This window comes from Anabrus simplex, chromosome 2, assembly GCF_040414725.1.
Source record: "Anabrus simplex isolate iqAnaSimp1 chromosome 2, ASM4041472v1, whole genome shotgun sequence".
In the NCBI taxonomy this organism is placed as follows: Eukaryota; Metazoa; Arthropoda; class Insecta; order Orthoptera; family Tettigoniidae; genus Anabrus; species Anabrus simplex.
This window is the reverse complement of record NC_090266.1, coordinates 357,091,818-357,117,586: the sequence shown is the minus strand read 5'-3', so window position 1 is coordinate 357,117,586 and position 25,769 is coordinate 357,091,818. Positions and strand designations below refer to the sequence as shown.

At 38.8% G+C, this 25,769-nt stretch overlaps 1 protein-coding gene across 1 annotated transcript in view; it reads right to left on the bottom strand.

The window, feature by feature from the left end:
* Clk (circadian locomoter output cycles kaput protein Clock) overlaps window positions 1–25,769 on the bottom strand; it is a 938,225-nt gene that overhangs the window by 382,840 nt on the left and 529,616 nt on the right. Inside the window, exon 11 of the mRNA XM_068225986.1 lies at window positions 7,942–8,048. Coding sequence (XP_068082087.1) covers window positions 7,942–8,048 — 107 coding nt within the window. The remainder of the gene's footprint in view (window positions 1–7,941; window positions 8,049–25,769) is intronic.

The following is a 25,769-nucleotide window of genomic DNA, read 5'->3' as shown; positions in this document are numbered from 1 at the left end:
ACCTCCCATAAATTTGCTACTATAGTTCACCAAATCAAGTCGGAGCTCGCTACTAAGGAGGAAATTATTGGAGCATTAAGAAGGGACTTAGGCCAAGCATAGGAAGAAATCCATTGTCTTCTGGATCGAGAAATCACCAGAGAAGAGGAGAAAAAAATATGCAGGACAGTCTGGCAAATATCTAAAGTGACAGCAGCTGCCCTGATGAAAACAGGTGACTTTAGTTACACATACCCCATTTTGACAGCGAATTGTTTTGTAAGTCTTGCTAATTCGGAAGAAGAAGAAGAAGAAGAAGAAGAAGAAGAAGAAGAAGAAGATATTATAGTTGAATGTATGGGAGAGATTCCTAATAAACAGAGTAAACCAAAGGAGGTTAAGCAGAAAAGTTGTGTTGTTGTGCTTGGAGACTCTATGGTCAGGAAAGTGAGTTGGAATATTATCGTTCTGCGATGCGATTTTATTTGACGTAAATAAATATCACACGAGAACACGTTCACTTCCTTGTATAAACTACTTTATTTACACTGTACATCACAACACACAATTATACACAGTCGCAAATGACACTATATACAACACTCAATAGCGGAGTACCCTGAAGTCAATTCTGACCAGTACAGATATCAACAACATGACTCGCGCACTCACTTGAATTCACCGCCTCACTCACTCGAGTCCAATACTCTGACTCCACCTCGGAGCCCAACAGTCACTCTTAGTCCATCACTTGCCTGAGTCCTAAGATCTAAGAACTGACTTAACTGACTGACAGCTCGATATTTATACTAATCGATCAACCATCTAGAATGATCGACTTCTGGAAGAGTTCTTACAACACTCTAATGGAACACACTCGAAATATTGATCGACCAGCTAGCTGAATGGGTACTTGAACATTCGTTTACATTTACCAACACTCATAGAAACATCTACAACATTCGTAATGTCTCTATATGTATCTGGATAATAAAACCTTACAGTAAGTTTCCAGAACCTTTCATATATACCAAATATAGTACAAGTCTAACATACAAACATTATGGAATTTTCTACCGCTTTCGACCATCTAGATTTTGAGGTTAAACAATACGTATTTGGGGTTATAAAATTTTATACTACATATTTACAGAGAAACTATATACTAGTCATGTTTAACACTTAATAAAAGATAATTTAGCATTAAATAAACTATAATTAAAATATATTAAACATACTAATTGCAAGTTTTACACCAATTATGATGCCATACCTACGACAATTATCCCCCCTAAAACCTTCAACATCTAACCTGTACATTCCTTATTCTAGGTCTTAAATTATATCTAGGTGTCCTTATATCTATTTCTACGTCTTAGTCCTCAATATTCAAATTACACCTAGACAACCTCAATCACACTGTCTTCTCGTTGGCATTGTTGAAGTCCACATATCGCAGCTAGATAGTTCAATCGATGGCCACCACCTTCCCATGGGGAGTCCACTGGGTCTGGCTGACGGTGTCCCTGTTCCCCTTAGCAATGATCTGCAGGTCCTCGCGTGGCAGTCGACACTCCACTGACTTTCCCCTTGGTCGTGCCTTTGTGTTCTGCAAGGACGTACGCATCTTCGTAGTCCACCGGTGTGATGCACGGGAGAGGCTCGCATGTCGTGGTCTTGGTCCTGTTGAGTCTCCTCTTTTTCTGGGGTGCTGAATTCAACGTTCCTACCGGCATATGATTTCGTGCCGGGACTAGTGTCCTGGTTAGGTAGCACCCTCTTTTGTTGGCTGCTGTCGCCAGAATGATCCCGTCGTCCCGTGGAGTTGCCATCCTCACGACGCCGGAGCCGCCATCACTGCTTGCAGACTTCACCCGTGTCTCCACAGCTGTCGTACTGTCACACAGCGCACTCGCTGTTTTCGCTGGGCCATGAACTACGGACTCCATCATCACTGCAATGATCCCGTCGTCCTGTGGAGTTGCCATCTGCACGACGCCGGAGCCGCCATCACTGCTTGCAGGCTTCACCTGTGTCTCCAGAGCTGTCGTGCTTTCACACAGCACACTCGCTGTTTCCGCTGGTCCTTGAAATACAGACTCCACCATCACTGCAACGATCCCGTCGTCCCGTGGAGTTGCCATCTTCACGACGCCGGAGCCGTCATCACTGCTTGCAGGCTTCACCCGTGTCTCCACAGCTGCCGTACTTTCACACAGCGTACTCGCTGTTTCAGCTGGGCATTGAACTACGGACTCCACCGTGACTCGTACTTCGTTGTCCCACGACTTGATTTGGTCCTTTATTCCTTGATACTGGGCCTCAATTTTACCCTCAAGTTCTTTGTATTGGACCTCGATTTTACCCTTGAGTTTTCCAGATTGGGCCTCGATTTTACCCTCGAGTTTTTCGGACTGGGCCTGAATCAACGCAGTTAGTTGTGCGAACATACTGCATACCCGGTCGTTGGTTTCTTCCTCCGAGGTGACTTCGAAGTCGAAACTGTCTGGGTCCTCTCTGTTGTCTATCAAATCCCGGCGCAGCATCTCTTGTAAGTTCGCTTTTCTTCCAGCCATCGGTAAACCTCGGGATGTCAGCGCTTTCCGTAGCATCACCAAGCTCATTTGGTTGATCTTTATTGCCAAATCTTGAAGTGTCCTGTCACGGTCGCCAATTTATTGTTCTGTGATGCGATTTTATTTGACATAAATAAATATCACATGAGAACACATTCACTTCCTTGTATAAACTACTTTATTTACACTGTATGTCACAACACACAATTATACACAGTCACAAATGACACTATATACAACACTCAATAGCGGAGTACCCTGAAGTCGATTCTGACCAGTACAGATATCAAGAACATAACTCGCGCACTCTCTTGAATTCACCGCCTCACTCACTCGAGTCCAATACTCTGACTCCACCTCGGAGCCCAACAGTCACTCCCAGTCCATCACTTGCCTGAGTCCTAAGAACTGAGATCTAAGAACTGACTTCACTGACTGACAGCTCCATATTTATACTACTCGATCAACCATCTAGAAGATGGAAGAGTTCTTACAAAACACTAATGGAACACACTCGAAACATTGATCGACCAGCTAGTCAAATGAGTACTCAAACATTTGTTTATATTTACTAACACTCATGGAAACATCTACAACATTCGTAATGTCTCTACATGTATCTGGATAATAAAATATTACAGTAAGTTTCTGGAACCTTTCATGTATACCAAATATAGTACAAGTCTAACATACAAACATTATGGAATTTTCTACCGCTTTCGACTATCTAGATTTTGAGGTTATACAATTATATACTACATATTTACAGAGAAACCATATACTAGTCATGTTTAACACTTAACAAAAGATAATTCAGCATTAAATAAACTCTAATTAAAATATATTAAACATACTAATTGAAGGTTTTACACCAATTACGATGTAGTACCTATGACAATATGGAGATTTCATTTGTGTATTGTTGTTCTGGGATCCAGGTTAGTCAACTTACTCAAAAAAAATAACAATTGTAGTGATTCATGCGGGTAAAAGTAATATTAACAGTTCTCCAACACCACCACACATAATGGAAGACATGAAACAACTTGTAGGAAAAGTGAAAGATAAGTTTGGAGGCACGAATATGTGTATAAGTGGAGTGATATACAGACTTTATGTTGACTCCAGATACATAAATGCAATTAATTCGTGCGTTGAGTGGATTTGTGAGGAGATGGACTTTCTACCACGCATATGTGTAAGTTTTTGCCGGTTTTTGTGGTAAAGAAAACATGTAATTTTCAAGGGAAATTCATTTTTTGTTTATTCAAAATATTGGCCATCAGCTTCTACACACTTCGTCTATCTTTCAGGTAAATTGCTGAACCCAATTACTTTCAATGTCATAGGCATTTAAACAAGATGTCATGAAAATAAAATATGGGGAGGAATATTTCATATTGGGACAGGATGAGTGCAGCAATCTGACAAGCCAAATCATGTCTCCAGAGCTACACATGTAAAGGATTGGCGTATGTTGCATCATACAGGTCACTGGAACTTTCCGTTCGGTAGAGAGAGAGGCTTGAGAACAAGATGAGACGGAGCTAAATATATCTACCGGTGGAAAATTTGAACCAACGAATCACAGACCAGTGCGCAAATGAGTAATTGGAATGATAGCAGTAGTACCAAAATATAACATTACAGAGGAAGGTTGAAGTCCAGAAGAAAGTATTATAAAATGTAAATAAGGTACTTAAGGTAATCATGTATAAATTAAGTTAAAATATACTGGCTGCTTGTGAAGCTAATAGATGTGATAACCAGAGACAGGACGTCGTATGACATAATGTAAAGGGAAGCCCTGATGTGTATACCAGGAAGTAAGCAAGTGGCGGATGATGCCACGCGTTAACCAGGGGCTCACTCTAACGTTTTGAATTGAATGGGTCGGTCTTATGTACGAAGGTTGTCAGAAAAATGTGGATTCAATGCTCGGAACATTTTGGTAGGCAGAGATAAATGACTGTAATATTGGAGAAAATAACTTAATCTGCAGGGATTTTCCAATAGGGGAAATATTAATCGTTGATTTTACAAATCGATACGCCAATAGTTGTGTGAAATAGTAAGCCACTTGTTGTGATAGCAGAGTGAAATTTGATAAGTAACAAAATTGTAAGTTAAATTAGAACAAGTATGCAGATCTTAATTGTTTGAATTAACGTTAACTGTCCCTATGAACATTATTATCTACAATGTACTGTCACTGAGGTACAGGCGTTGCACATGGGCCCTACCGTACTGACATTGTTGTCGTCTGTTTTGTTCACTGATTAGGCCACATTAGGAAGAGATGGCATCATAAACTTGAATTTAAAAACACACAAAAGAGCAATTGAAAATACCCATGGTATAGTTGCCGCTAATCATCATCAGTGCTTTCGACGCAATATATGTTCTGATATTATCCATGATCAACTGATTGGCCCGTACATGCTACCCTAATGGACCAGAGTATTTGACCTTCACTACGGACATAATGCCTCTACTACTGAAACATGTGCCTCTAGCAGTTCAATGTCCCATGTGAGTCATGCATTACGAGGCTCCAGGCATTTCTGTTTGCATGCACGCCAGATATTTGGTACCACCTTCCCACAATAGTGGATGAGGCGTTGAGGCCTAGTGTATTGGCCTGTCCAATCAACTGGATACTTTTTGACAATACAGGCTCAAATATGAAATTTATCATGTGCAAATGTAGGAAATATATTCAAACGGATTTTGTTTTTGTTTTGATACTAGAAATCCCCTCCTCCCCCCAACATTTCTCAAAAATGTTTAGATACACCCTTAGTAAGTGGTGTTTTGTTTTTATTTTTAACCTGACAGCAGAGAGTCTTCACTTTAGCTTTCCCTAATACTAGGCCTAATAATACTCAGCTCACTGCCGATCAGATTGAACCTAGAATGAATAAAAAATGATTGATAAATTTCAAGCAGAACTCAAGAGTGCAATAATTTGCAAATGGTTCCACACTCACTGCACTTTTAAAGACCAGGGTTCCATGATGTATGAATGTTTGATAACCGTGTGCTTTAGACCAGGATGTTGGATCATGCCATTTTAATTTCTTCATGGTCTATCATGAACTTGAATGAATTAGTATATTACACAGGATTTCTGAAATGAAAAAAAATGTTGTTATGGAGAGGATACTATGCAAAACTGGCAGTTCAATAGATATGATCGCAATGTCAACAGCCAAGTAAAACTGCAAACTTGCTTGCTTTCCTTTATACTTCACACTTACTCTCTTATGTATACTGCAACGTATTTCATCCTAGTAACCTACTGCTCTTCAATTCCTAATGTAAGACACCAGTGAGGAAGTGGTGGCGAGCTATTTTAGTAACTCAGTGGTTGAAGGAGTAGTGTTTATTTTACTAAACTTCAAAAATACCTAATAACAATGCAAAAATAAATGAACTAAATTATGATTTTAGTACAATAAAAATAATACGTTTTAAATATATAAAAACAAAATGGCGTATGGCTTTTAGTGCCGGGAGTGTCCAAGGACAAGTTTGGCTCACCAGGTGCAGATCTTTTGATTTGACGCCCGTAGGCGACCTACGCTTTGTGATGAGGATGAAATGATGATGAAGACGACACATACATCCAGCCCCGTGCCAGCGGAATTGATCAATGATGGTTAAAATCCCGACCCTGCCGGGAATCGAACCCGGGACCCCTGTGACCAAAAGCCAGCACGCTGAACATTAGGCATGGAGCCGGACATTTTAAATATACATACAGTATATTTGAAAGATACTAATATGGGTTTTTAACTTGGTCAGGTGCTCAAATATTCTGCGGCCAGAAATTATACACGTTCAGTTACGGTTATTTGGGGGCAGAACACAGAACAGCTCTGACAGGCATAATTCAATACAGTGTGTTACATTACCTCTTCATCTCAATTATAAACAGTTGAAGTACACCGCCAAATAACACTTTATGGTACATTTTTGGTGAATTTGGGTTGTTAATGGAACATCAATGTATGGCATGCCTTACACACAGAAAAGTCACTGGAAGGTCAAATATCCATTTCTAGGTGGTAGTAATAGTCAGATATCTGAAGTACTTCTGTGGAATAATGCTGTATAGCAAAAAAGATGGAGGGCTCTGGAAGTATACCTATTTTCACCAAGCACTATAAAACGACTTAATAGGTCAAGGAAACGAAAAATTAACGTCTCAGTGGTGGAATGGTGTGAAATGGAAGACGTTAAGAGACTCCGGAATGCCAACCAAAATCCGAAGAGACAAAGAGGTGACTGGAAAGACATCTCCATATAAGGTGAGTTGAATGATGCTGTATATGTTATTCCTACTGCTGCACCATGGCCATCTACTGTGGATGGCTCTGGCAGTACACAAAATTTCCAGTCTCCAGATTGCCATGAATATCTATTTGTTTTCCTATAAATGAATATATGTGCTATTTTTTAATGATATCACTGATACTGAATGTAGGCACCATTGTGAAAGATGGATTAAAATTTTTAAACATTAACTGCCACGCTACATTTGACGACCCCCAACTTAAGTGTCTTTTTGAATGAAGGAGGGTATCTTCTTATTTCCTATTTCACTGTGTGTATGTACTGGTAAGAAACCATAGATTAGAAGGAAATGTTATTATTCAGGGGCTGAAGGTGTCACGGAACATCTAGTGAGAACACTTCCATTTAAAATGTGCAGGGGCGATCTTGACCAATACTGGATCACGGCTCCTCGGCACTTCTCTGCAGATGTAACATTAATTGGCCATTACCTGCCAAATGAATTAACCAGTTTCTGACATTGGAAAGGAAAAAAAAAAAAATCAGAGTGTACACTTTGAAATATTTTAAAACTGTTATATTAGTTTTGAAGTGATATGCTTGTAAAATTTGGTTTTTATTAAGGAGGGAGTGCTACCACAAGTAATTACAGTACTTACGTGCTACATAACCTTAAAGTGTTACATCTATCATGTTATTTTTTGCCTTTTCTATGTTTATTTTTTTTATTTTTAAACGATTAGAAATCCATGTCTTACTAGTAAGTTCATCAATAAATAACATACAGCATTATTCCACTAAGTAACATACATCATCATTGTTCGACTGATATTCCCTTTAAAATTAGTATGATTTTGAAATGTTCGGTTACAGACAGCTGATTAAGAGTTAATATGTATTGTGATGATGTAACATGCCTGTTTCATTGATATGAAGACTAAATTATTATTTATTTTTACTACTTTACATTTTTTTGCCTCTACTGTCAAAAATGGAAAATGAGCCATACAGCGTTATTAGGCTGCGTACTTATTTTATATAAAAACTCAATTAATATTAGTCTACTGGAATAGGGTAATTCACTTACACGCTTCATGGCATGTAACAACCTTTTCGAGGTCATCCACGTGATAATAATCATAACCTGAAGTGCCAAGAACCTCAAATGGAAGGTAACCGATGATAGGAGGAGCTCTGGAATTAAAATGATACAAATATTTATTTAAAATACTGTAATAAACTTGCATAAAAAAAAGTACATTAAATAACTAATAACTAATGTAAGGGACATGTACATTATGATAGCTCTAAATCCATAACAATTAAGCTTAGTTGCATGTAATAATAATAATGCATGTAACCAGCAAGAATGCCATCATGAGATAATAATTGCAGCATAGTAGTGACAATGTGGAAGGAGCCAGCAGTGAACAAAATAACAGCACTAGTAAATTGTACAGCCCACAATAAGGAAGCTCCTAGAAGAAGCAGGAAGCCGATTAACAATGGACCGAGCTCAGAATGTGTGAACCGGTCAATAGCGCGCTATCAGTAGATATCAGGTGCCTGGAACTAAGGAGGCAGAGTAGTCCAAGGAGCTCAAGAGGCTTAGTATAGAGTTCCAGGACACGTTTAAGACAACAGGTCATGCTAGGAGAGAACAGACAGGGTGTTAAATCCATTAACACTGGCGATGCGATCTCTGTCTATCAACCACCCCATTGGATAACTGTGGCTAAGAAGACTGAGATTAACCAAGTGTGGGATGCTGAGCGATATGAAACTGCGTGGGATGAAAAAGACTCCAACAGGTGTAACATAAGGATTGGCAGGAGTAAAATTATCAGGATCTCCTAATATGTACAGTTCAAGAAGAGTTAGTAATAATAAAATAGCTACTATAATGATAAAACCAAAGATATCCTTGAAGGAGAAATAAGGATGGAATGGGATTTTATCTGAATTTCTGTTAAGACCTAAAGGGTTATTTGATCCTGTTTGATGAAGGAACAAGAGCACCAGTAGTGCTCGTAAAGAACAGCGAGCTCCACACCTCCATCGATTATCAGTAGCTGACTGACATCATCAAGGAGGACTGCTTTTCATTACCCAAAATAGACAACACTTTGGGCATCTTGTTGGCATATATGCTAAAATATTTACGTTCCTAGCTACTACTTTAATTTGTTAATTTTTTATATTTCACATTTAGGGTTAATTAATGTTACAGTACCTCTCTATTTAACGATTTCTCTTGCCTCAACTTTATTCATTCAATTTTTAACCACTTTGCTTGTATTTTCTTCCATCTGCACTTTAGCGTAACATTTAATGTACTGAATAGCCTTCTTGCTTGAAATTTGTTCCGTTCTCAACCTTTCTATGTTTTGAATGTGATAGATCAATCCTCCTATGTACTGTGACGTTTGTTCACTATGTCATTTGACATAATTTTCTTTCCTTTTCCTTCACCAGTTTGATCCTTATTAAATTTTTATAAGTACTATAACCATATTATGTTTCCTACATTTAATGTATTTTTGTGCCATTTACAACTCATGATTTTTTTCTCTAACATTGTATGCTCTCAGTTAATCCCTTAGCTATGCCCACTTCCCCTGCTATAATGGGGGCAGACCATTTCTTCCTGGCTCATTCTCGTCAACACAATGGCAGTGCTCACATTCTCATCGTAGCCTTGGCTGTCACCTTCTCTGGCATTCATTCCCTCGGCTGGATGTACTTGAAAAGGTCAGCAACATTTGATACTTCGCCACCTACACGCTTGCAGGGCAAGCTGACGTCACTATTTGATGAGTAGCCGGTATGCCAAGGTTTTGCCAAGTCTACAGCTGACATGCAGTGCGTGTGTTAGCAGTTCTCATTTTTGACAAGCACCAAGCTGCCTTACTTCAACTATACTTGTGGTCTGACCATAAACTCTACAAGTAACTACAAGATCGCAACCTTCTCGTCTTGGGAGTTCAGAGCATCACAACACAGTGACCCCAAAGACATCAGCATGTCATCACTTTTTGTCTAGGACTTCAGCAGGTCACAACATGGTGATCCCTAGACAGAAGTGTGTGATCACCACTTTCTCTTCTCAAAATCAGCAGACTTTAACCTGCAACTAACTGGCAACTTAAGGCATTTTAATACATAATCAGCTTCAACTTTGCATTGCAAGTTTTTTTAATGTACTTCTGCTTTTCTCAAAGGCTGAAATTGTTTTTACTATTGCCAGGAGCAGCCAAAATTGAAGTTAAGTATTTCCATTTTACAATAGTTATCACTTTTCAGTCAATATGAAGCATTCAAAGTTCATGCATTACTTTCTTGTAATAAACAGTGCTACCTTGATCAATTCAAGAGATGAGGTCCACAACCTCACCATGTGCTACTATTGTTCATTTCCATCTGCATCATTTGTTTTTTCATTCCTTTGTTTTCTTAGGTTAACACAGTTTTTAGTTTCAATTATTAAATTAACACCTTTTCACTGAATTTTGTCGCAGTGAGTTGTTTTTTGCTCCGCATATTGATGTAAATATTGTATATTTGTGCTAATTTTGTTTCTGTCTAGGCTCTCTTTTGTTTGTTTTTTCATTTGCTCCTTTATTATGTTTTTTTAGCATTTTTTCAACTTATATTATGTAAATTATTTCAAACTCCCCTCATTTTTCACTAAAGATGGCTCAAACGAGCCGAAACATGTTTGAATTTGTTTACTCCGTCTAATGACGGAATATTTATTGTATTGAATTAGGAGGATACTCTCATTTTTCACCTTTGTAAAGTGAAAACTGTCAATACGGAAGATTCTAATATCTTCTAATATCCTGTGTACGTAACACAAAATACTCATTGCCAGCTTTGCTAACATTTTGAAGCCACTCACGCAGCTCACAGCGGAGAAAAGGCTACATTGATAATCATGAGAGGCAGAGGCTGCATTCTGGTCATTCAAGGAGTCCTTGTGTTCAGCATTCATCTTGATTATCCCAAGCCTGGAGAGAAGTTCACTGTCAACAATGACACCACCAATGTGGAGATTGGTGGGGTGCTATCACAGATAAAGGGCGAACAGGAAGAGGTGATAATGTACTACAGCAAGACGTTATTCAAGGCTGAAAGGAGGTACAGCATAACCCGCGGCAAACTATGGCTATCATGAAGCCCTGGATCATTTTCATAAATACCTTTTATGGTCAGCAGTTTTGTTTGTGTACCAACTATTCTACTGTAATGTGGCTTCTGAATTTTAAAAATTATGGAGGGACAGAGAGCTCAGTGGGTGCCACCTACAGGAGTATGACTTTACTGCCCAAGACTGACAGGGAAGGAAACACTGCAATGCTGATGCCCAGTATATGAGACTGTGCCCTGAATAATGCCCCCACTGCCAGAAGGTTGAGGGGCAGGCCAGTACAGTGGACATCTGAACCATGAGAGCTGTTGCAGCGGAAGGCTGGGATTGTACTGTAATATCTTGGTGAAATTGAAGATATGCAATGGATTAATTGTAATTACAATAAAATATAAATAACGAAATCGGGCGCCACCTGCAAAAGATTTACGGTAACAACTGACTCTGTAGAACATGAAAGAACTCCCTCTCCCAAGGCAATGGTCATCAGGCTGACGAGGCTCCAAACTTGTTTGGTTTCTCTTCACTCCACCGATAAAAGATTTACCGCAAGTTTCACTACATGAATTTACTCCCGAAACAAAATGAAACATGACAAACACCAACGATAATCACGTGATGGGACCAATGTAAACATCCACAAACAATATCTACAAGCTAAACACCACAACTATACACAGTTCTGAAGGCCACGCTTCAAGTTGATTATTTCATACAACTAAGACCACTGTCCATTCTTAACGTCATTTTCCTGAACAAACAAAATACCACCATCACCGTGGAATCAATTTACCACGTGTTACAATTGTACAACAAAAACCAATCCCAGTCACCTCACTATACTATGTTAATAAGCCATACACACTGACAATGTAAAATGTCTGCTGCGGGATTTATAAATAACGACAACCATGTCGTATTATTCAAAGAATAGGCAAGTAATAAACACTTGGCCTACAGTTTCATCAAGTCATAATCAGTTCTGTGCACAACAATATATTATCTCAAGATTACCGATAAAACACTGCCCACAATGTGCATTTTCTCGGAGAGGAATAATCCAGTCTTACTTACAAAAGAACACTATGTAACATCTTCCACCAACTGTTCACCAGGAATGTGAATTAGTGAGTAATGCACTCGTCATGAGTCATGAATCTGTAATTGTATAGTAATGCAACAGTAAAGAACTCATTCAGCAAAATTTCGTAGTGGTAATCTTCATGAACAGCAACCGCACTAGTCATGAACAGTAATAATGATAAACTCGTAGCATGCATGCACAATATGCTTAATCCATCAGTCCATAATAAAATTAGACTCTCGTTGCACATGCACACATGTATACATAGGCTCGCACACAAGTATAAAGAATTATTTTCCACCTAATCAATACTTTATATAATAAAGTGTCTAAAATATTTCAATCACATTAAAACACAGTACTGGTTTTGACCTGTTAATTAGGCCATCGTCAGCTGCTGATGAACCTGCTTATTCAATAATGATTGTACATTGTAAAACATTACTTAAACTAAACATGAATGCCACATATTCCAATAAAATATAATACTATAATGTTAAAATATAAAACAAGGTACAGGTCTTGAAGTCTAAAAAGGCTTTGACATCCTCGTGTCACGTGAATGTCACATGGCATTTAATGGAACTTTATATTTTTGGAGTGTACAGACTTGGAAAGGGTGGCACAGATGGTGATTCAGAATTATTTGATAAGATAATCAGCTATGTGGGAAACGATACCAAAAGGAACGTGACTGTAGAGGGTGAAAAGATTATGGGTCTGGCTTATTTAGGTCCAGCTTGTAACAAGACAATTGGGAAGGAGGCAACAAAGCGGTCAACAGGTCTCTAGCATCCCACGCACTCTACAAGGTACGACGTGATTAATCACCCTGTGACTAATTAGAAAGTAGCTGGCACATGCAGTAACAATTTTAAAATGCCTGATTTTCTCATTTTCAACAAAGGTGGCAGTCTGAGCCGGCCAATAGTACCAAAGAAAATGGTGCCAAATATGAGTTTTACAGTGCTCCATTTTAATTCTTGTAAATAACAATAGTTCTAGGGGTCAGTTAGTGGGGCGATGAGAAGCGTTGGCACCAGGAGACTCGTAATGAGGTTACGCGTCAATAATCTGTACACAGCACTCCAGCCTAAAAGATCCTTACCCAAGATAAGCAACACGGAATCACTTGTACATTCTTGCATAACAGGTTGCTGCTATTATATGCTAGAGTATTGAGCAATCCCTTTAAATTCAAAAACTTTTGCATATATTTTTCTAACATACCATCGATCAATGCAGGAAAATTGTGGCCGAGGACAAATATATTTTTTAAATAATTGATGGGATAAAACGATAGTTGGAGAAGTCAAAGATGTCGCAAAATTTAACATTGGTTTATATAGAACATTTTTAGAACCGAATAAGTTGAACAATGAATACGGTAAAACGACAGTTCCGGGAATGATTAACTGAGGTTTTACTGTTAAAAGGTGTTTTAAATATATACCGGATTGTATTGAATAAGGTGGATTTTTCATTTTTCTTCTTTTTTAAGGGAATTTTATGTAAGCTCTATGTTTCGACCTGTCAGTGGAGAGATGGCCTGGAATGATATTAGTAGACGAATAAGTTTGAGTGGTGTTTTTAAAAGTAGGAAACATCGAAATATGAAGATAAAGTTTGAAATCAACAGGACAAATTGGAGCAAATATTCATTTATAGGGAGGGGAATCAGGGTTGGAATAATTTACTATTACTATTACGGAAGTGCCCAAAAATTTATTTCAAAATTGCAAAAAGTGAATGGTTATTCGTCTTATGCAATTAACTGTTTTTATTTTAAAACTACCAAAAATAGTGATGATTTGAAATACAAGCTTTGAAAGTGGAAAAAGATAAGTAAAATATTAACAATAATGTTAATAAAACAACTTCTAGGGAAAGAAGACAAGGCAGAAAGATGACAGGAACATATTAAGCAATTGTATCAAGGGAAAGAAGTAGATGATAAGGTTCTGGAACAAGAAGAGGCTGTTAATGCTGATGAAATGGGAGACCCAACTTTGAGGTCAGAATTTAACAGAGCTACGAGAGACCTAAATAGGAACAAAACACCTGGAATTGATGACATACCCTCAGAATTACTGACCGCCATAGAAGAAACCACCATGGGGAGGTTATTCCAATTAGTTTGCATGATGTATGATTCAAGGAAAGTGCCAGAATGTTGTTATACCTATTCCCAAGAAATCAGGTGCTGACAAGTGTGGAAACTACCGCACCTTTAGTTTAGTTTGTCATACTTGAAAAATTTTAACACATATTATTTACAGAAGAATGGAAAGAGAAGTGTCAGAGTTGAGTTGGAAAAAGATCAATTTGGCTTCAGAAGAAATGTGGGAACATGTGTTGCAATCTTGACTTTTCATTTGATAATAGAGGATGAAATTACTGTATGAAAGACAAGTCCACATACATGGCATTTATAGATCTACAAGAGACATTCAATAATGCTGATTGGACCAAGCTATTTGAGATCTTGAAGGTGATCAGGATCAAATACTGAGACGGATTAATTATCTACTATCTGTATAAAAATCAGTCTGCAGTTTTAAGAATTTCAAGGCAATGAAAAAGAAGCATCAATCCAGAAAGAAGGGAGACAAGGCTACAGTTTGCCCCTTTCCTTTTTCATTGTTTACATAGAACAGGCAGTAAAGGATATCAAAGAGGAATTTGAAAAGGGAATCACAATCGAATTTGAGGAAATAATAATTCAGAGATTTGCCGATGATATTGTTATTTTATTTGAGTCTGCAGATCTGGAGAAATTGCTGAATGGTATGGAACACCACTTTGGAGAAGGAGTACAAGATACATAAATCCAAAACAAAAGTAATGGAGTGCAGTCGAATAAAGTCAGGTGATCTAGGAAACATTAGATTAGGAAATGAAGTCTTAAAGAAAGTAGAAGAATAGTGTTACTTGGGTAGTAGAATAACTAATGATGGCAGAAGGAAGAAGTGCATAAAATGCAGACTAGCACAAGCAAGGAAGGGCTTTCTTAAGAAAATAAATTTGCTCACTTTGAACTTTGATATAGGAATTAGAAAGACGTTCTTGAAGACTTTCATCTGGAGCATGGCATGGTATGGTATGGAAGTGAAACATGAACAATAACTAGCTCAGAAAGAAAGAGAATAGAAGTTTGAAATGTGATGTTATAGAAGAATGTATTTTAGTGTACCATTTGCCACCAAGGTAGACACCTCATTTGCAAATAAAGAGATTTTGATTTGATTTGATTTGATTTGATTTGATTTGATTTGATTTGAATGCTGAAGGTGAGATGGTAAATAAAATCACAAATGAAGAGATACTGAATAGAATAGGTGAGAGTAGAACAATTTGGCAAAATTTGACAAGAAGAAGGGATAGAATGATAGGACATATTTTAACCTTTTGAACTCTATTACCCTTAGCGTATGCTTCCTGCTCCACTCCTAATTAATTTTTGCACTATGAAAAGCTGTAGGATGTGAACAATGGAAAAGAATCTAACACAAAATATAAGTATGTTACATGAATATATTTACAATTAGGCACACAAAATACATTAATCATTGTAGGTTTTCACTGTGTGGTACTTTTCAAAATAGTTTTCTGGGTGGAGACCGGGTTTTCTCGAACAAGTTTTGCAGTAGTAAACTGTTTCCTTTCCACCACCTTTCTTGCTCCTGTTTGAACAGACAGCACAGTCTTTATGTTGTTTTCCAGGCAGCTTGTTGATGATGTGCAGTTTACCATTCAAACGTTCTTCAACATCAGAAGTAGATGGTCTTCCTCGCTTTTGACCTTTGTTGCGTTCTTCGCCAACCAACTCGCTGATCACCTGTTTTCGGAAGGTTTTGTGTGACAGAATCTCCATGTGATTCATGGTGCAGTAATTTTTATAGAGCAAAAAGCTGTTGACTCTTGCCACTTCCAATAGCCAGAAGTACAATTTCCACCACCATTTCAAGCTTTTCACTACAAAAGCGTACCTTGATGTGTAGTGGTCCGAGAGATCAACGCCTCCCATATGTGATGTGTAGTCAACAATTACGTTTGGTTTCTCTGATTGTTCTAATTGTTCAACACAGTTTCTCTTCTTTTTGACAAGAACTGAGGTTGAATTGTTTTCAGATGTTGAAAGCATCAGTAGTGTGCGCTTGTCATGCCATCCCAGAACCATCATTGTGTCTGTGCGTAAGCACTTGACTTCATGCTTCTTTAGGCGCAGATTTTTCTTCCAGATCCCATTTGGCAAGTGCCTGCGATTCGGTTGAATTGTTCCAGTGATATGGATCTTTTGCTTCTTCAGTAATTCATCAGCCAGAGTAACACCTGTATAGAGGCGATCAGGGTAGACATGGTACCCAGACTGACCTGTTGCATTTGTAACATTAGCAACTAACTGAAGCACGATTCTTGCTGTGAAAGCCAAGTCCGGTCGAATCAAAGATTCTGTAGTTGCAGAACCGTAGTAAGGGATAAGACTACACACATATCCATTTGTAGAATCGGATATTACGTAAGCTCTGAGTCCCCATTTAGTAGGCTTCTGCGGATTGTACATCTTGAGTAACACACGGCCTCTGAAAAATACTGTTGATTCATCAGCTGCTAGATATTTATGTGGTGCATAAACTTCCAAGAATTTTTCACTGATATAGTCCAAAACGTACTTGACTCTGCTAATTCGAGACCTAACTTGAGGATTCAAATGGATTGCTGAATCTGGAGCAGAAATATGCAGAGCCCAGAATATCTGAAAAAATCTTTTGCGGCTAAAACAGTCTACAAGAAAACTGGACGATTCTAACCAACCTCTTGAAAAGAAATCCTGCATTCTGTCATTTTTCTGTATTGCCATATTCAGTAAAACTCCATGGAAAGCCTTCATTTCGTTTACAGTAACATCAGTCCAACCCCACCAAGTCGAATGCCTTGTAAGTGGTGTCACTTTCTGAATTCTGACTTTAGCATATCTGTTGGTCTCGCCGGCAATTTGCTTGAATAACTCGTCACTAAAAATAAGTTTAACAAATCTGTAAGGTGTTGAGGGATTGTTCCCACCTGATGCTTTGTATCCACAAAATGTTTCATTGAATGAGAATGCAGGTAAATCAGGATCGACAGCTTTCCACTCGTGCAATGGGTATGAAGGAGCATCACCACTTTCAGTTTCATTATCACTATCAATTCGTTCACTTTCACTTACATTATTCACTAATAAATCATCCAAGTCAGTTGTTGGTTCATCATCATCATCATCATCATCATCATCACTATCACTGTCCACCAACTGTTTTAAAATATCCAGTTCCGTGAGTGAAGATGAAGCAGAAGCCATGTTTACATTCAAACAACATCATCTGTGAACTTGCATAAACATTCAAGAATAACAGAGCTTAAAAAAGTTACCACAATTCCAGTGAACTATTGTAAAAAGGAAAACGTGGTCTCTCAGAGACCGTTAGATAGCTCTACAATACCAGAATACGGCAAAGTCATAATACGAGCGCTGAAAGTACGAGACATTGTCATGTCGAGTGGAGCTTGACATCGGAGCGCAAGTTTAATATTTTAATGTCGAACCGCACTCGACATAGGAGTGCAAAAGGTTAAGGCATCCAGGACTTGTTCAGTTAGCTTTTTAAGGAAGTGTAAGCAGTAAAAACGGCAGAGATAGACTAAGGTATGACTAGAGTAGATATAGGATGTAGAAATGAAAAAGTTAGCAAAGGATCAGGTCGCACGGAGAGTTGCTTTTAAACCAGTCTATGGACTGATGACCCAAACAAAACCAATAATAATAATAATAATGATACCAGCAGGAAAGCCGAAGCATGAGGTATTGTCCCAGTTCGCTTCTGTGAGGCATGACCCCTTTGGCACTGTCATCATTATCATCATCATCATCATCATCATCATCATCAATGTCCCACTCAAGTTGCCCTGGTGTGGTTATCTTTGGCACTGTGAAGTGTGTTATCTATGATCTACCCCGTGTTTGAGTCGATATGTATGCCCGAGTCTCATTGAGCGAGTTATGTTTTTTGTCTTATTTTGTGAGTGTGTGGCGACAGGCAAACTATGACCTTGCCACGTTAAAAATCAATACATTGCGGTGTATCTAACAGCTATTATTTCAAATAGGTTAGCAGATCAAGCAAGTGGATTATTCTAGAACAAAATGCCAGCGAACGACAGCGCCCTCACAGATAATAGCAATGGACATTAATTAATGTGGTGTTAATTACACAAGAATGACATTTAAAATTCTTAATCATATGACTCTCACATGTGCGAAGATTACATGATATTGGGAGTGACATAATTTAGGACGTCAATTGATCAACCAATCAGGCAATCAACAATTTAATATGTCAAGCTCTCCATAACCACGGTTTGCTCTTTCTCATTCTTTGGCTGACTTTACTTGCAAAGAAAAAAAAAAAAAAAAAAACTTGCGTATGTTTTTTAGTGCCGGGAGTGTCCGAGGACAAGTTTGGCTCGCCAGATGCAGGTCTTCTGAAGTTTGATTTGACTCCCGTAGGCGACCTGCGCATCGTTTTGAGGATGAAATGAGGATGAAGACGACACATAACACCCAGTCCCAGTGCCAGCGAAATTAACCAATTATGGTTAAAATTCCTGACCTTGCCAGGAATCAAACCCGGGACCCCTGTGACCAAAGGCCAGCACGCTAACCATTTAGCCATGGAGCCGGACAGTTACTTGGAGATAGAGCCACTCAGACTTTCCAGATTCGATCCACGGACAGACAGTTAATCGTGCTAAATTTCGCTACATAAAAAGTATGTATGGTTATATGTTAACATTACTGAACAGCTTTAAGAACTCTTGATTAATCTTTCTTGTCCAAGTTTCAGTGAATTCTCATTACTGGATTATGAGAGATCACAACTGCTTTGAAGTTTATGTTGGACCGTAGACTTCAGGCCGGGATTACATTAACTTGGAATAGTTTTCTTCACCACGTGAAACTACTCATCCAACATGATATGCTAAACAGGAGAACCAACGCTGACAGCATCGACATGTGGAGCAGCCCAGCCATAAGGTCATCAATCTAAGGACAATCTTCCTTGATTCGAGATGGGAGAAAAATTTAAGTTGATAATTTGTATAATGGAGATACTTTGCAGAAGTAATTTAATTACTCTTGTGGTGGTTTATCATTGACTTACTTGCTCTTATCTCTTTACTGTAAGATTTTGTTAACCCTTTATAGGGCAAAAGACTGGGGGTATTAAGAAAATAAATTTTATGGTTAATTTGTACTTGAAATATATGTATGACAAGGGATGTACAACTAGTTTATGGATTTACACCTTATTTCATAAAATATGGGGTGGGAAATTATTATCCCACTGACCGTTCCAGATAGGCAATGTTTGTGGGTGGGCAGTGGGATAATAATTTCCCACTTAAAAATATTTATGATAATGCGCTCATTACGTATTAATTACTTTATTGACATCAACATAATACAATAACATAGCATACTACATGGCCTATGGAATAATAAATGATAATGAAATCTCTCAAATTTAATTTAGTTAGGATCTAGAAAACTTTGAAAACACTGTCTGTGATTTGTGAAATGGTTCAAAGCATGATTTACATAACGCAGCATTACATTTCATGTTACTGCGTTTATCCTTCTGCTCAGTATTACACTGTGCACAGCGACGATATGTTTTTATTAGCTCAGGCTGCCGATATCTGATAATCTCACCGTATTTTCGATCGTTGCTTGCCCAACAGATCCGCTTGTCCACCGTCCACGCCCGTTCGCTGGGGAATAACCAGGGCGCTTCTTGCTCGAAATTGACCGTATGTTCATTTACTACTTGTGACCTAAGCTTCGGGTGTGACGTACCTTTTGTTTTCTTCTCTTTCATTTCCGCTTTGTACACTATGTATGAACTGACAATCGTACAGTCCAGGAAGTAATAAAAAATCTTGAGCCACCATCTTCTAGACTTCTTGACCTGCCAAAAAAAACATGAACCTATAAGACACTATGTATAGGATTTCCAAACATAATAGGTTGTGTGGGTTGACCATTGTTTTTGGTTACCATAGTACTGGACATGGTCTTCACCATCAGAGTCCCCACCTTCCTCCGAGTCCAGAGCTTGTTCTTCGGATATTTCATCCAGCCAGACTTCAATCTTTGCTTCCATGTTCAGAGCGGTAGTTATCAACCTACGTAATTCTAGCATAATACTGTATTAAATTATTATTATTATTATTATTATTATTATTATTATTATTATTATTATTATTATTATTATTATTATTATTATTATTATTATTATGACCAAGCTACTATTAGATGAAACAAGCTTTACCGATGTTTATGATTTGAAGCCACTTATTAGGAAGACTAAATAGCATAAATACAGTCAAAACCAAAATTAGGCCTAGATCTTACATAAAACCCAAGTACTGACTAAGTGCAAGTGACTATAACATCGTTGTCTATTGTCATAAAGGGAAACTTAAAACAGTTTTAGAATATAGAATTGTAGTAAGTTTGAAAAAATATATAAATAATTTTGAAATAGCATCTTACTAGGTTGCAGAAAAACTATGAAATTACCGTTGATTCTGTTATTAGTATTCTGAATGACACAACGGATGGATCATTATTATATCTGTGGCACAAACAGATTTTCTCCTTGAATAAATCATGATAAACTGCATTTCCGAAGTATATACTAACCTTTGGAAATCTTCTGTCTTCAGTATTCCACACCTTCTTCCTACAAATACCGTTTCACTGCAGCTCGACACAATGGGACTGCCACTGTACGCGCGCTAGGAACCACTGGGATATATACTTCCCACCTAGTGATCTAAGTCACAGTAGCGATCAGGTTATTAAGTTTGAAATGAAACTGTGCAGCCCTCTTACACTAGCAAGTGAACTGCATGTTCTGAAATAGCCGGGAAGATAATCTCCCTAAAACCGTTACGTATATACGAGGTGGGAAGATAATATCCCAAAGACGTATAAAGAGTTAATAAATGTTTTTCTCGTTTTTATATGTTTTTGGTGAAATGTAGATTTTCTGATTACGGACATTTTTGAGATATTTGATTATGTGTCGATGACAGCGGAATCCTTAATGATCGTGAATCTAATTAATATCATGTCCATCCGCTCTGAAATGGAGAATATTGATATCTTTCATTATGTAATTAATCATGTTGAATTTACTGCACTAATACTTATTTCTTTGGATTTGTAATTTGAATATCATCTTCAAATGCGTTTACCTCGTGGCGTTAAAGATTAGAACCTCATCATAAATTAAACTTCATATGTCGTGTGACAAGGCTTTGCAGAATAACATAATCATAGCAATTAATTAGGCATGCTTCGGCTAGAATCTTCGTAATTGTACTCAATTTAAATGGTGCTAGATTTCTGTGATTTATACTTCACAATGTTTGCCATGTGTATTTGAGAAATGTTGAGATGTATTATGGGAATATGTTACTGCCTTTGATGATGAATAATTACAGAGATTAATAGTGTATTATTTGCATAGGGATTATTGTTCGTGTTGATAATATTCTACATGTGTGTTGTATGATGTAATGTGGTACAGTTGACGTTAATGTCTTGAAGGATGAAGATTTACAGATATTATTGGTGTCTTATAAGTCTTCACACTTGAATTTAGTGTGGCATTTTTTGCAAAGTAATGAAGTATTTGATAAGCCTTTACAATGAATTCAGACACCCCATGATGCAAGATAACATTTTCTCAAGGGAATTCGATAATTTCACAAATTATCCCACTTTTGTAATTTATGCCAGCACTTTTTCTAGTCCATTCTCAGGGGAAATATGTAGTAATGTTCAGGTTCTTGATGTTAAGTTACATTTTGGTGTGTAAGTTCTACAGAAGTGACTACGATTACTTATTAGAACTGTCCCAAAACCACGTGTTGATCAAGGAATGATAGCTTATCTGGAGTATAATGATTTTCCAAATTAAAACGCTATATGACGATTCATGATGCCGTGTCTCGTACATATTTTAGAATATTCTCCATGATTTTCTAGATATTTAATGATAGTTTGTAATGTGTGTAGATATTAGATGATGGTATTATTTTAGAGATAGGAATGTGCTTTTCTTTCAGAAGTGATTAGTACAATTTATTTGATTTCTGTGTTTTGTGGTTTACTGTTATTTTGAGTTGAGTACATTGTCGAATAATTTTCAATGTTGATTACTAAAATTTCTTCTTCAAGGGAGAGAGTTAGTACCGTATTTACTCACATATTAGCTGCCCTCCCATATCAGATGTACCTCTAAATTTTTAACAGGATATTCGCATCAATTTTTGCATCGATAAAGAGGCACACCCAATTCATGAATTTGTCGCAAGAATGTGCATCTGCAGTAACAAATGGAAAGGGTCACTGTCGTGCAAAGTCTGATCTAAACTATTTGTAATGGGGAAAGTTAACAGTTAAACAGCTTCATTAAAGTTAAAACTGCTGAAATTCGCAGAGAATGATATCAAGAGCAGTGGATCATGAATTTTCTGGCGACGGAAAAAAAAAAAAAAAAGAACAAGTGAAAAATTTGAGAAAGCAGCTAGCAGCATTTCATAGCCCAAAATAGGGCAAGTTCCCAGGTGTTTAGGAAGCGTTACTGGAATGTATGAGAGAGATGCTTAACAGTGGTTGCAGTGTTTCTCACGAAATGTAACAACTAAAAGCACGAGAAATTGTGCGATCTCACGATATTCTAGGAAGTGAATTCAAGGCAACTCATAGGTGGATTACTCAGTTTATACAGCATTTTATACTTTTATTTCACTGGTCAACAAATTAAACAAACTCGACCCCAATCCGGAATCCCGTCACACGAAGATGGCAATTACTTGAATACTGAACCAAAATTCTCATTGCGAACTGTCAATATAAACGAAGTAAAATGAGTCTTAAATTCCATTAAATCTCAAGCGAAAGAAGCAGATCATGTTCCAATAGGCTTCATAAAAAATGTCACATGCGCAGTATTACTGATCATTACTTATATCTTCAATTACTGTATAAATTCAGGAACTTTTCCAGACATTTGGAAGGTTGCTCTAGTGATTCCAGTATTAAAGAACACCATATCAAATTATCCATCAGACTACCGCCCTATATCTATACACCCTCCGCTTGTGAAAGCCCTAGAACAACTAATACACGGACAACTAACTGAATATCTCACAAATCATACACTACTAGACCCGTTGCAATCTGGCTTCAGGAAGGGCCACAGTACGACGACAGCACTTCTTCGGGTAACAGGTGATATCAGGCTTGCTATGGATAAACAACAGGTGACGGTACTCACACTCCTTGGTTTTAGCAATGCATTTGATACAGTCAACATACAACTCCTCCTTTCAAAATTGCGCTCTCTTGGCGTCGACCGGAGTGCACTCAATTTCTTTATACACTGACTGACAGAGCAAATGCAACACCAAGAAGGAGTGGTTCGAAAGGGATGAAAGTTGGGGAAAAAACAGAGACGGCATGGACGAATAATTGATGTTTATTTCAAACCGATATGCAGGTTACACAATGCGCACGGCATCGACTCAGTAGGATGTAGGACCACCGCGAGCGGCGATGCACGCAGAAACACGTCGAGGTACCGAGTCAATAAGAGTGCGGATGGTGTCCTGAGGGATGGTTCTCCATTCTCTGTCAACCATTTGCCACAGTTGGTCGTCCGTACGAGGCTGGGGCAGAGTTTGCAAACGGCGTCCAATGACATCCCACACGTGTTCGATTGGTGAGAGATCCGGAGAGTACGCTGGCCACGGAAGCATCTGTACACCTCGTAGAGCCTGTTGGGAGATGCGAGCAGTGTGTGGGCGGGCATTATCCTGCTGAAACAGAGCATTGGGCAGCCCCTGAAGGTACGGGAGTGCCACCGGCCGCAGCACATGCTGCACGTAGCGGTGGGCATTTAACGTGCCTTGAATACGCACTAGAAGTGACGTGGAATCATACGCAATAGCACCCCAAACCATGATGCCGCGTTGTCTAGCGGTAGGGCGCTCCACAGTTACTGCCGGATTTGACCTTTCTCCACGCCGACGCCACACTCGTCTGCGGTGACTATCACTGACAGAACAGAAGCGTGACTCATCAGAGAACACGACGTTCCGCCATTCCCTCATCCAAGTCGCTCTAGCCCGCCACCATGAAAGGCGTGCACGTCTATGCTGTGGAGTCAATGGTAGTCTTCTGAGCGGACGCCGGGAGTGCAGGCCTCCTTCAACCAATCGACGGGAAATTGTTCTGGTCGATATTGGAACAGCCAGGGTGTCTTGCACATGCTGAAGAATGGCGGTTGACGTGGCGTGCGGGACTGCCACCGCTTGGCGGCGGATGCGCCGATCCTCGCGTGCTGACGTCACTCGGGCTGCGCCTGGACCCCTCGCACGTGCCACATGTCCCTGCGCCAACCATCTTCGCCACAGGAGCTGCACCGTGGACACATCCCTATGGTTATCGGCTGCGATTTGACGAAGCGACCAACCTGCCCTTCTCAGCCCGATCACCATACCCCTCGTAAAGTCGTCTGTCTGCTGGAAATGCCTCCGTTGACGGTGGCCTGGCATTTTTAGCTATACACGTGTCCTGTGGCACACGACAACACGTTCTACAATGACTGTCGGCTGAGAAATCACGGTACGAAGTGGGCCATTCGGAAACGCCGTGTCCCATTTATCGTTCGCTACGTGCGCAGCACAGCGGCGCATTTCACATCATGAGCATACCTCAGTGACGTCAGTCTACCCTGCAATTGGCATAAAGTTCTGACCACTCCTTCTTAGTGTTGCATTTGCTCCGTCAGTCAGTGTATCCTACCTCACAAATCGTCGTTAGTGTGTCTCAGTAAACGATGTTACGTCCAAATGGGCTATCAGATTATCTGGCGTGCCTCAAGGATCTGTGCTGGAACCTTTATTATTCAGCCTGCATATCAATGATATTTCATCCCCACATGTCCACTGTAAATACCATCTGTATGCTGATGACTTACAGGTATTACCATACTAGTGTAGATAGTATATGCGAAGCGATCCAAAATATGATACAGACCTACGACGACTCACAACATATGCCAGAAACAATGCCTTACTCATCAACCCACGAAAGGCCCAAAGCATAATAGTTTGACAAAAAAAATTACTATGTGCTCTAAATAGTAATCGCAATCCTCCCCCAATTACCATTGATGATAATGAAGTGCCATACTCCAAGATAGTTACAAATCTTGGGATCACCTTAAATGAGACTCTGACCTGAAATGAGCATATAACTAATGTGTACAGAAAAGTACATGCATCCCTTTATCCTTTGAAGCATCTTGTAGGAAAGATCACAATATGAAGATAAAGTTGGAATTCAAGAGGACAAACTGGGGCAAATATTCATTTACAAGAAGGGGAGTTAGGGATTTGAATAACTTACCAAGAGAGATGTTCAATAAATTTACAATTTCTTTGAAATCATTTAGGAAAAGGCTAGGAAAACAACAAATAGGGAATCTGCCACCTGGGCGACTGCCCTAAATGCAGATCAGTATTGATCGATTTGATTTGATTGATTTTCCCACTGGACCTT